Here is a 13887-nt window from a genome sequence, read left to right on the forward strand (position 1 = left end):
CAATTTCCCTTGAGACATTAAATGATTTTTTTTATGAAAAGTAGTTGTAAACATAAAATCAGCTGGGAGTTAATCACCATGACAATAATTTCAAAACGAGACAAGTGATGTTTTTTAAACATACAAAAATCCAAAAAATGGCTCGAAGATGCTTAGATCGAGAGATTGGCAAGGCTGAAAAATGCTTGAAGGATGCTTGTATTGTAAGCAAAATTTTAGGGGAGTTCTGAAAATCCATAAAATTTCAACCAAAAACAACCAAAATCGGAGAATGTAGGCTCGAGGTAATGCTTAGCCATTTGCTTAGATTTTTGCCATATCTGAGCCTAGATATGCTTATAGTGCAATTCTTATAAAAAAACATGTACTCTTTGTGGGGGCATTTGTTATTTCAAGAAAGAGTTGCAAAGCCCGAATGAAGGTTTTGGTTTAAAGGTTTTGTTTATAACAGACTGATATCGTTTGCTTACTCATCAATTTAAATTCACAAGCTTTTTCACATTGGATTGACACGAATGTGGAGCAAGATTAGTCAGAAAGAGGAATAGAAAAACATTTTTTTGCTTACATCATAGCATAATATAACAATAGACAGACACTGTCCTGATATGAAATTCCTACATTTCTATATTTTCATCCTGGGGGAGCAAGGACATTTACAGGTTTTTTTTTTATAAGAACAAACTATATAAGAACATAAGGCTTCGAGGCCCAAAAATTTAAGAACATTCTAAGAACATTCTAAGGCTATGGAGACTTAAAAACAGGCATTTTCTTAAGAAATTACATCAAAATGCTCAAAAAATGATGAAAATAAGAAAATTTTAAGAACATTTTTAGGCTTCAAATCCAAAAAACTAAGAACATCCGAAGGCTTCGAAAATTTTTGACGTTCTTATAAAAAAAAAACGTGTATTACATTTTAGGTCTAAAAATGATCTTCTGAAGGGTATCTGCTACCTCGTCGAATGACCAGCATAAACGAGCAGCTTTAAAATACCGATCAGAAATTTTGCAGATGAGATGGAGTTTTTATACTTTAATAAGTGGTCATTTGAAGTAATAAAAATGACGCGTTCTTTAGAAAAAAGTAACAAAACTGTCTTATTACCGGTTAACGACCAATTTTACCTGGAAGCCACCAAAATAAGTCCCTGCCAAAGTTATTTTTCTACTGCCATCCACAAAATTTAATTCTTGATAAATCTATTTAAAAGGAGACTCAAGTAAGTTAACGAAAGCTGCAATGGAGAAATAATTTGTAATATTCATGACGTAATATTTTCTACGGAAAAACCCCGGTTTTTGCCAGCAGTGGCAAATCTTATACAACTTTTTTCTAGTTTAAATTTGCCACTACTGGCTAAAACCGGGTATTTCCGTAGAAAACATTACGTCATGAATATAATATTTTCAATCACGTGGTGCCATCCAGATTTCCATAGCTGTTTCTTGTCGGTCAAGCATCTTACCATAATATGTCTGTACATTAAAAACAGTCTGTTTTCAATTAACTATTATACTTGTAATGTTTGTTGTTGAAACGAGTTTCTTGTATTCAAAATTTTATATCCATTTTCTTTTAATACACCTTTTCGACCGTAGTCGCGCGGTCAGTAATTATAAACCCAAACTCGATCCAATCCTTTTTTGACACCTTTTTCTATAATTGTCTATAGGTGCGAAAAAAGGACTGGGACGGTTTTAGTGGGATAAAGCGGACAAAAAAATGCCCGCACGGTAATTGGCGGCTATGTCCAAAAAGACGTATTTTCAAATTATATCTACAATACCAATATTTGAAAATGACAAAGCAAAAGCAAACATGATTTTTTTGGCGACAGCCTAGATATTGTCATATGACTCTCGGAAGATCAAAGTACTTCATTGATTAAAAGCTAACTACCCATTTCAACTCAGGTTTGATGTTTTACGCCATTGGGCGGTATGTTGGGGCGTGGTGGCATCAATTCGAAAAGCATTTTGATGGTTCAAGATTTGTTTTTGTTGTTCTTTGTTAATGGCACCTGAGTCTGATAAACTCAACTTCTTTTGTAATGATCGCTGAAAAGAAGAACGTAAGTAACATAAAATGTACGGTTTTTATAAGAACAAACTTTATAAGAATAAGGCTTCGATGGCCAAAATATTAAGAACAAGTAAAGAACATATTGCGGCTTTATGGAAACACAAAGGATGGAAACAATTTCTTAGGAAATCGAAAAAAACAAAAACAATCCCTCTCAACATAAGGGGAACAATTTTTTTCTGGAATAGTCCATTCAGATTGTTTAAGTAGGTGCCCTGATTTTTGGTTAGTTGAACAAAGACTTATCAAAATCATCTTGGTTCGTCCAGTTTCCTGGTGAGTATTTAATAGCCTATGGTGATAAATCAAAATGAAGTCGAAGGATTTGTGTGTAGGGAAATTCAATTGTAAAAGATTAAAATTCCAGTAGATCACTGTTACAATTGTTACAGTTTTTTCCAGTGGGGACGAGAATAAGTGTTTTATTCTTATAGGAGTTTGATGTCAGCTAAAGTTTATCACCAGGACAATTTTTGCCAGGATATGGTCTCATTGGGTGGTTATTGAGTGATGGTTTTGTTTTCATAAAATGGAAAATATCTTGAGGGAAATACATACTGGTATGTTTATCTTCTTCATGTTGTTGATAATTTCTTGAAATTCTGGTCGCTTCTCGATTCTTTGCTGCCAACATGATTGAATCAACCCCTAAAACAAGGAAGTAAATACAGGTTGGAAAGATAATTTGGAGTAGAATCGTTTTGGATAAAGAAATATTTCAAAAACTTTCTAAAGAAAATCAATAGTACACCCCTGTGTCATAGACCTACTGGGATACCAGCTCCACTGAAAAATTTGGCAAAAAATTCGCCCCCGATGGGAAAATACCCTGGAATTTCAATACCACTGTAGAATTGACTTTGATTTTATCCCCATTCGATATTCCATGCTCAAAAATTGCACTCTAAAACCATTCCTACTGTATTTTTCAACCTTTGAACAATAGAATTTCTATCCCCATGGGAATTTCAATAGGAATTTTTATCCCCACTGAGATAAAAAGTTCCAACCAGGAATATGGGACAAGGGTGTAATAGTGTTCCCAGCTTAAACAAAGTCATCATTAACATCATCAAAAGCATCAACATTTCAACACTTCTAAGGAGAATTTTCATCTTTTTGAGATTTTTTTGCTTTCGTCGAAGTGGCTTGGTTGGTCGACCTCATCACCACACTAATGTATGTTCATGTAAAAAGTAATATACCTTGAAAACGAGCGGGAAATCGGTAGCATCAACTGAAGCCACATGACCTTTGGAAACCTTCCATATCAATGTTTGTGGTTCAAGTCCTTTGTATGGATGTCGTCCCAAGAAAATCTCGTAAAGTAGTGTCCTATGAGACGAAAAAATACAACATATATATCCCAGGTTCTTGACGTCAACTATTGGGTTGTTCTTAAAAAATACTTTCATAGGATAAAATTTTCGCGGGAATTAAATTTCTCGGATTTTGTGTCATCCGTAAAATTAAGTCCTAATGCAAATTTCTTAGGAAATCGAAAAAAACAAAAACAATCCCTCTCAACATGCAAATTATTATCCACGAAATTATTCAGAACAAAACTCAATACAAATACTTTTTGAATGTGTACTGGTATCAAAGAGGCGCTAACATGCGCATTTCAACAACTAACATATGCATGATTTGACAGGGCACGAAATCGTGAAAATATTGTCACAAAGTAGTACCATCCGCCAAATTAATTCCCCGCGAAATCTTAAAATTTTGCGCGGATGAGCTTAACCGCGAAATTTAATCCCCACGAAAATTAATCCCATTGAAGTAACCCTTCGTGTTGAGGTAGGCTACGAATGCCTTTCATAGAGCACAGAGGCCACGATATCAATGAGATCAAGAGGAGTCTGTTAACAAAAGGCGAAAATAAAGAGGATGATCAAACTCGAATCCAGCCCCTTATCAGTTCGCTTTTATAAGATTGTAACAGCGCTTACAAAAGGTACACTCACGATTATATAAAGTTCATCACTCAAGTCAGAAATTGGTGCAAGTTGCCCTGGTTACAAAAGTGAGTGATTACTTCAAAAGTAATTAACTAAAATATCCAAGGGTTTCTTAAAAATACTAATTTTAACTTACCCATAAGCGTAAACATCAGCTTTTGGCGTGTCCGGTTTGTCCGTCAGATAATAGATACCACATAATTTCAATGTTCGCATGAGTTCTGGACTGATGTATGCTAGATGGCCGTCCGGTAAAAAGCCACACCCAGACCTAGAAGAGGGAAATTTGAATATTTCAGGGAAGAAAAATACCCTAAACAAATTTCTGCTAATTATAAAAATAGTAGCGGTCATCCAGAAATTATTTCTACTCTATAACGTCTTTAGTAAATCTTATTACGTCCCACCGAGATACCAGGGAAAGTTGGGCAAATTTTGGTGACTTTCCTAAAAAGTTACACTTTAGACGAAGTTTCTTTTACCGGGGGAGGGGAGTACTAGGGGAATGTCGGCTTTTTGCCAACCGAGCCCCCTAAGACCGATCCTTAGAGAAACTATTTCGACCTTTTGATTGTGTAACCCTTAGAGAGAATTTGGAAGATAAAAAAATCTGTCCTTACCGTCTCCACTTAACCATCACCCCAAGGTTTTTGTTTCAACGTTTCATCCCCGTTTTCTTTTTTCAAAATGGCAAAAATGCAATACCTTATCGGGGAAAACTTCGTCGGGGAAAATTTTCATCGGGGAAAAATATTCGTCACTTGGCCAAAATTTCATCACTTTTCCCCGACGAAGTTTTCCCCGATAAGGTATAAGAGAATTTTACTAAATCAGGCGGATGAAGGAAATCGGAAAATCGGGATTACATACTTGACAGTTGGCTGTGTTGTTGTTGTGTATTCCGTAATCCCGATTTTGACTTTGGCTTCCAAGAAGACATTTCGGGAACATAATTTGCCGAGAGTGATTCCTTTAGCTTGAAGATAGCCCATTCCTTGAGCAATTTGTTTGGCGATAGAAAATTTTGATCCGAAATGGAAAGCGGTTTGTTTGATGTGTAAATGATGATGTAATGTATGCCCTTTACGAACACTGATTGAATGAATAAATAAATGAATGAATGAATGAATATACAGATACAGTGAAATTTAAATTCTATGTTAGACGATTTAGCAAGTGTCAAAATTATTTCATTGAGTTAGGATCGCACCTTACAGTGCAGCAAAAGATCGGCGAAATTCATACCTTTACAGTTTTCAAATTTTTTTTCTCAAAACTCTTTTAGAGCAAAAAAATCATAATTTTCGGGCAAACAATTGCAATATCTTCCCCTTGATTTGCTGAAACTTCCGCACTTACAGTGCATTATCAAAAGTCAACCCTTACAGTGCATTTCTGCTATCTTGAAAAACATGAAAACATAACCGCCACGCATACCCCCCCCCCCCCACCTGGGGAGGGCAGAAGCCTAAATCATATCTGAGAATGGCGACTTTTTCTCAGCTATATGAACTTTTTACTAATGGTTTCCTAACGGTTAACTTTTTTGTAATATTTAAAAGTTAATACCTAGTAACGACAGCAAGATTTGGAGGTTCAATGGATGCTCCCATAAAGAGTACGACATTCTCGTGTCGAATCAAACCCAATAGAGAAACCTAAACATAAAAAATGAAGTATAAGTCACAGTAGTTGCTAATAGTAAAAACCGGGGTGAAGACTTTCTTTAACTCTTTCAGGAAGGCCCCAGCTAATTTCGTTCCATTTGGAATGATACTTTCCGGCTGCCGTAACTTTTTGTGAGGATCTAATTTAAAAATCTGGCACACTGAAAAGATAGAGAAACCAAAACAAAAGAAAGAAGTATAATAATTCACAGTAGTTGCTAATAGTAAAACTGGCGCGAAAATTTTCTTTAACATCCCCACAGCCCCAGTTGAACTTTTTTCCACAGCCGGGTGAAATAAGGATGGAAATTCTATTGTTCCAATTAAAAGATTCTAGTGGAAATGGTTTTAAAGCGCAATTTCTTCCAATTTTACGGGATGAAATAAAAGTCAATTTCCCAGTAGGGCTGAAATCGTAGGGTCATTTTTGCACAAGGGACGAAATTTTGGCCAAATTTTTTCATTATGGAGCGGGGCTACAGCATGGTCTGTGGCCCAGGGGTATATTAATCCTTCCCTATAAGTAAGTAAGTCTGTGACTGCGCTCGGAGGCCACCCGAAGGCTTCGCTTTCGTTAGCTATCTACCCGAATGTAGGGGAGGGCGCCACTCTTTCTCCCAGGATTGCTTCACTTACCCTTGACCCTTCTCTTTATTGCCGAGCATCAAGCAGAGAGGCACTAAGTACCATTTTGGAAATCTTTGATATGACCCGGCCGGGGGTTGAACCCACAACCTTGCGCACCGTAGCCGGATGCTCTACCACTGCACTACGGTCGCTCAATCCTTCCTTACCTCATCCAAAAATTCATCTAATTTATTTTCATCGTGATTAGCTTGCATATACACCATAACATCACCATGCCAACGCCCCCTATGTACAGGTCCGTTCGGGCTCACAGCTACTTTCTCGCCAAACTCGATATTTGTATATGGTATACTCCACTCGTAAAACGATTTGGGCTGTAACACAAAACATAAAGCATCGTTTTCAGTCATTCTCCTCTCTCTTACTACCTTTCTTAATACATAGGCCCCGGCAAACTGTTAGAAAAAGGGGACGAAATTTTTGGGAAGAAACTTTTTTCACTTTTTGCACCTTCCTTCTATAAACAGCATAAAACGTTATTTTAATTGGATGAAAACAGGCTTTTGAAAAATTTATTCTACAAAAAAGTGAGAGAGCCATTGGCCCCTGATTCTCGGTTGACGGGGCCCAGGTACCCATTATAAGATAATAATGTCACCGTTTAGGGAATTTCAATACTGAGGAGGCAAAGATATGATTATTCTCTTTTGTATCACAATTTTAAACATTTCTCTGGTTTTTTCTTGAAAATTAGTACACGTTTTTTTATAAGAACAAATTATATAAGAACATCGATGGCCAAAATTTTAAGAACAAGTTTTAAGAACATTTTAAGGCTTTGCGGACTCTAAGACAGCCAATTTCAACAAAAATACTCAAAAAATTTTGAAAATAAGAACATGTTAAGAACACTTTTAGGCTTAAAACTCAAAAAGTTAAGAACATCCAAAAATGCTTCAAAAACTTTGGATTTTTGAACCTATATTTTATCATTTGTAAGCACTTCAACCTAGTGATCATGTGCTTTTAGCAGTAATCGAGTAAAAATAGTTTATAAAAAGGATTTTACATAAAACTAATGTGTAATGTTTCTCAGTTTAGGGAAGAAGCAGTGAGAAAATTTTAGAGGATACCATCTGTTTAGATTCTCATGGTTTGATACCAAGATAGATAGATAGTGGGAAGGTTTGCTAACTAAAATAACAATATATAAAATAAACCCTTAAAATTCTATACAACTAGTAAAACATTTTGATGCGATTGGAAATCTTATTATATCTTCACCTTTTTTATAAGAACATCCGAAGATTTCGAAGACTTCGGATGTTCTTAACTTTTTTTTTGATTTTAAGCTTAAATGTCCTTAAAATGTTCTTATTTTCACCATTTTGTGAGTATTTTAGTGCTTTGTTTTAGGTGTTTTTAATATTTTGGCCATCGTAGTTTGCTCTTTTAAGAAAACGTGGACATTAGGGTAACACACAGGGTCGGCGAATTGCACGCCATAATTGAATCGACAAAAAAATCGTACACTGCCTTCTGATATTGAAATGCAATTTGCTTTAAAATATAATATAATAATATAATACCAGACGGTGAACCAGAAACATCATAAATAAAAAAGGTTTATACAGACTAGATTTTCAGGCGCTATCAAGAGATCAGAAAAAAACGCTCGAGTTACGGATATATTCAAATTAAACGGGCTCTAATAACGTGAAGTGCACGTTTTTTTATAAGAACAAATTATATAAGAGAATAAGGCTTCGATGACCAAAATGTTAAGAACAAGCTAAGAATATTCGGGGACTCTAAAACACCCAATTTCTTAGAAAAATGGACAAAATTGCTCAAAGAATGGTGAAAATAAGAACATGTTTTTAAGAACATTTTAAGCTTAAAAACCCCAAAAAGTTAAGAAATCAAGTCAAGAATTTTGGATGTTTTTATGAAGAAAAACGTGAAGTATGTACAAAAGTATGGTGTGCTGAAACATAATTTTCTCCATCACATGGCTTAAAAAGAAAACAGATAAATTCTTGCGTGCCAAAGTCTGGAAATCTAACATTGACACAGCTTAAAATAAATATTTGGTGACAAAAAAGAAAGAAATTTGGTCAAAAAAAACAACGAAAGAAAAACATGTTAATGTTATACGTACCCGATTTTCAACTTTTTCACAAGGTGTTCTGAAAATGAAGAAATGTGTTTTTCATTAGAATAAAACAGTGAAAACAAAGATATTTTAGGAATGAATGGGCTGTTCCATTAAAAAAACATACAGGGGGTGGACGAACCTTTTCAAGTCATAAAAAATAAGAATTATTGAAAATGTGTGGATACCTCCTGGGAAATGGCGAAATTTGCAAAAATACCCTAGGAAAAATTATTTTCATACCTAAAAGTAGGGGTGGACGAACTAAAGTCAGTCTTTTACCCCCTTAGAAAAATTAAAAAACATCCCCTGGAAATTTTTCTCAGATTACCCTATCCAAATAACAGATATCAGAAGTTCTTCTAAAATTCTGCATGAAATTTTTAATGTACTGAAGGTTTTTCCAATGTAATAATAACATTGAAATATCGAAAAGAATCTACCGATTATAATTTCTTACAAAAAAGAAAACAAATTTCGGCGAAGCAGAAGACAACCTTCATGAGTAGTTAAAATGTTTTGGTGCCAAAGCAAGATTGATCATATTAATGCAAAAATTCTTAAAAAGATGTTAGAAATTTTGTTACGCAAAAAGAAAAAAATTCTAAATAAAGGCGATAGACGCCTGTCAAATACATTCTTTAGATCAGACTGGTGTAGCCTGTACCAAACTCTTCTTTTCTGAGTGAGGTTGAACGTAGTACACCTTTTCAACCATAGCCGCCAATTGAAGCGCGGGAATTTTTTTGTCCGTTTTACCATCCTAAACTCGATCCAAGGATTGGATTTTTATACTTTTTTGAAAAAAAATCCATCCCCCCGCTCTTATTAAGACCTCCCCCCCCGCTAATTAAATTCGAATAATTTAATATTTTATTACAGTGTAGATAGACCTTAAACTTGTTAAAATTTTCCTTTTTGTTAGTATTGGTTCTTATTTCACGTGTTCATCTGTTAAAGTTTCACTTTTGTTGTTGAAATTGATATCAGTTAAAAAAATTCTGTCTTCGAATTACCCCCCCTCCCCTTTTATTCCATCCCCCCCGCTTATCAGAATTTAGAAAATTTTCCTACCCCCCTGCTTATTCGGACCCCCCCGTCTATTCGGGAGACAAGAGTAAACTTTTTAATAAGCCAAAAAAGAAACAAAAATCGGGTAAAAACCAAAGATCAAATTAAAGGTTTTGTTTTTAAGAGTCATATCGTTTGCTTACTCATCAGTTTTAATTTTCAAGCTTTTTCACATTAAATTGACACGGATGTGGAGCAAAATTGGATTGGAAAGAGGAAAAGAAAAACATTTTTTTGCTTATATCAGCATAATATAACAAGAGCAAGACACTGTCCTGATATGAAAATATGTGTCTGATATGAAACGGAAACACTTATGTAAAAATAAAACCTTTAAAAAACGATGCGATCCTCAGGTTTTAGAAGTCGTTAAATGATTACGAAAATCGTGAATACAATGCTTTTTTTATAAGGGAAAAATTACCCTAAAATATTCTTACGGTATTCTTAGGTTTAGACCCAATGCCAAAATTAAGCATGTAATACACACTCGAGCAAAAGTTTGGCATTTTTGTGCGTAATCCGTTAGCTTGCTATGGAATAATTAGCAATCATTCTTATAAAGTATATTCTTATAAAAAAGCGTGTAAAAGAAAGACCATACCTGTTGAAAGTGAGTTGTTTCGGATGAGAATAACCGCTTCCTATGACGTTAAAGTAAAAAATGATTAATGATTAAACAAAGGGCTCTTCAAGGGATCAAGTTTTCTTTTCAAAATATACAGTGGACTCTCGCTAATTCGAATTCGAACGAGAAATCTTATTTGTTCGAATTGTAGGGAGATTCGAATTGTAGGAATTATTTTAAGGCGCTTTCTCCTTGAAGGGGACTAGTAACAAGCTCGAATAAGCGAAAGTTTACTGTAGTCCAAAATCATCCAGTATCCAGCTGGCAAACAACGTTGTTTCGACGTTCACATCTAACGTTATATGGACGTTACACGAATGTTCAATGAACATTGAGTGAAAGCTAGTTATTATCTTTAGCGAGTACCTTTCCAAAAACCCGGAGTTTTTCTATTACGTTTCTTGGTGAATTACACTTTGACGACTTCCGGAAAAAAGAAGCCTGCCTTTGGAGTGTTTTGACGAAAGTTTCACTACTGAGCTTCGAAAGTTTAAATTAACGTCAATGGAATGAATCGAATGTTTAGAGCCCAAAAAACCTTTGCCTGTACTCAGACGACCATGGCTTTTCCTCCAAACATTAAAAAAAAGTCGCGATGACGCTGTGACGTATAGAATACATATTTAGAGAATGAAACAATCAATTTGACGTTACAGCAGATGTCAATAAGGTAATCGTCTGGTGATTGCTTAAGTATCCTGCGTCAACCATATTGACCTTTATATACCTTGCACCAAGCTATATCCTTCATCTTTGATCGGATTTTTTTGAAAGTGGTACCCGCAGAGAAGCCATTTTAGTGTTAAAAATTAACATCTAATGTCGCTACTTCATTAAAAGTACCGAGTTTATGTATGTGTGTTTTTCTGCGACGGAGACGGTAAGGTTCTAATTTGACTAGATCCTGACCAGCTGAAGACGACGGTAAATCAGCACTTTTACCATCCTCGATTTTGCGGGTCAGAAGTGCGGGTTCTTCCAAATCGCTTCAGTCACTTTACCGTCCTCGAAAGTGCAGATACATAAACTCGCTAATATTCGAGGATAAACTCCGATCCAAGATTTGGTTTGGCCAGGATTTAGAAACTTGTTCCAGGGTTAAGGCCGGTCTCCACTTGCGCGCGCATTGATCGCACTTTTTCGAGCAAAGCTTCCACGCTATTGGTCAAAAGAAAAATGAAGCAACTCCATTGGCGCGATCTGACTTAACGGTTGAAAAAAGTTGAAATGTGTTCGACTTTTTTTCGAGCGCGCGCTACATTTTTATGACGTAATCTATTTTTCCAAGCAAAAAGGATGGAAGCTAAAGCCTTTTTATATAAAGGTCAGTGGTCACCACCGATGAACGATTGAATGAACAAAACGTGAACGAGAAATAACAAGCTAAGAAATATACAATGTAACATACCTGGTAAAAAAGGCGATCCTTTTGATGATGATTTAAAATCTTGAAGGGAAAATTTTCCCGGTGAAGATTTTGGTGAATAAAGATGAGCGGCAGGTTTGACATTTAATATTTTGCCGAACGCCGGAGATCCTTTTGCAAGGTGAGGTTGAAATACATCACAAGTACAAAGTAGACTTTTCTTATTTTTCGGTGACATTAAATTACAACTACTCCCAGTATGCTCTATCTGTAGTTTAATAATTTTCTTTTTCGGTTTTTTTCGTTTTTCAACTGTCCGATACTTAGGTTTTCCGCATTTCGGACACTGAAGTTTTGGCGTATGACACTCTAAACTACATTTACAATGGAAGAACTTATTAGCATTTAATTCTGCAACGTCTGTATTTTTATTTGTAGCTGTATGACATAAGCATGAACACTTTCGCTTTCGTTTTTGAAATAAAGCGTATAACATTGAAGCACATGTTGTCACTGTTTTATCCGCCATCTTGTTATCCATAATGGTGACCAAAGATACGTGTCGCAGTTTTCGAGGATGAAATAGTCTTTATGATTTTACTTGTGCCCTGTAGATAAGGAGAAAATAATATTTTATATTCACACCTGCAATAATTGCCAAATACTTTAAAGATGCTTCTGTTTCATTGAGCGAGACCAAATTAATTAATTTATCTACGGGCCCGCCCAACTCTGTTTATTCCAAGATCGAAAATATAACAATATTGAATTTGCAAAGCTGGAGGGTGGAATTTTGCAGAAATGACAACAAGTTGAAAAAGTGTAAATTCAATTCAGAACATAGATGAATTTATAATTTTATAATGAAAATGGTACGAAAGTACCAATAAAAAAATTAAATTCTCGATAAAGAGAAAAAGTCCACTGCTTCAAAACGTCACAATTTTTTCAGATTTTCAAATTCCGACCTATATTTTATTTTCATTATACCGACCGACCGACCGACCGACCGACCCATTTATTTTATGAAGGTCTTGCCATAGAACAATGAATTAAATTTGTCTCGCCTTAACGGGTTTATGTATATTCGCAAAAGTTCGGCAAAGTAAGGAATAAGCTAGGAAAACTGTTTTTCTTTTTCTCATTTTGAAAGTCTGTAACTTTGTCTTACATATAAAATTATCAGTAATAGCTCAAATGGGGACAAAAAAGGTAAACCAAAGTAAACCAAAAATATAACATGCAACTCGTAATTTTACGTAAAGAGAAAAACTAAATAAAGATTATCGTGAAAACCTTTTTTGTCTTTGAAAATTTATTCTCAACCAGGGCTCTCTTTTTGCAGAAAAAAATGATTCTAATTGAATCTTCCTTTCGCAGCAAGATCAAAGATAATGTAAGTAGAGCCCAATGTTACTTTAAACCTCTGAAACACACTTTGGCTTTTTGTTTTGATGTTCAGTAGATATTCGATACAAGCTCAAACTCTTTTTTTTCGCACATCAGATGGGTGTTAAACTTTATAGTTTTACGCTATTATGAAACTATAGAAATATAGTGCAGCAACAGTACTACTGAGATTTTCAAAACTTTCTGGAAATTTATACTTTCATAAATCCAAAAGCTACAGATTATACGTAGTTTTTTCCCAAGGGGTTATGGGAATGCGCCGCCCTTAAAGTGTGCCATTTTACAAAAAAAAAGGAAAAAACCCTTCAAAAGGCTTAAATTTTTGGGGAAAACGGATAAGGGTCCCAAACTTCCAAAATTTTTGACTATTATCTGAAAACTTTGACCCTAAATTTTCTAACTATCGAAAATCGGGCGGCACCCATCCATCATATATCCGGTAAACCCAGGTAAACCTTGTACCCTCCTCCAGGTTTTTCACTATAAACTTTCACAAAAAGGTATAATTCTACTTTTATAGCTAAAAATTTTTCTTGATAAATTTAAGAAAAAAACTGTCTACAAACAGAAGGAGAGGGTCAAAGCTCAATCTTCAGTGGAACTCAACTCGGCCAACTATAACTTGAATGTCTCCTTAACTTGAACTTGAAGTTTTCTTGTCCCTTCAGTTAACAATGCCCTATAAACCAGTCCATGCAACTCGAAATTTCCATAATTTGAACAAATTTGTGTCAGTCGTGCATGACCGAGTTTATTTCATTCTTCAAAGAAGCACTCAAATTTTTCTTCGTAAGAAACGGAACAATTTTCTTCTCCGAACGAAACTTGCAAACCCTTGCAAAAAAACAACACAACACAAAACACTTCAGACAAGAAACAGAAATTGAAGATGAAAAAAATCATTGAACAAATAATGATTTCTTTTTTCATTGAAGAGTTCTAGTAACCA

General features: G+C 35.1%; 1 protein-coding gene across 1 annotated transcript; it reads right to left on the bottom strand.

Annotated features, from left to right (window-relative positions):
* Positions 1 to 1826: 1826 nt before the first annotated feature.
* LOC136813057 (kinase suppressor of Ras 1-like) lies at positions 1827 to 12132 on the bottom strand. Its single transcript, XM_067069576.1, has 10 exons — positions 11571 to 12132; positions 10139 to 10178; positions 8470 to 8497; positions 6515 to 6682; positions 5623 to 5711; positions 4924 to 5145; positions 4190 to 4324; positions 3295 to 3424; positions 2648 to 2737; positions 1827 to 2064 (listed from the first exon to the last, which is right to left on the bottom strand). Exons 1-10 carry the CDS (start codon positions 12067 to 12069, stop codon positions 1912 to 1914), a joined length of 1554 nt encoding a protein of 517 aa, XP_066925677.1. The 5' UTR covers positions 12070 to 12132; the 3' UTR covers positions 1827 to 1911.
* Between the last annotated feature and the right edge of the window lie 1755 nt (positions 12133 to 13887).

The sequence above is a fragment of the Clytia hemisphaerica genome, unplaced genomic scaffold, assembly GCF_902728285.1.
Source record: "Clytia hemisphaerica strain Z4C2 unplaced genomic scaffold, Clytia hemisphaerica genome assembly, whole genome shotgun sequence".
NCBI lineage: Eukaryota > Metazoa > Cnidaria > Hydrozoa > Leptothecata > Clytiidae > Clytia > Clytia hemisphaerica.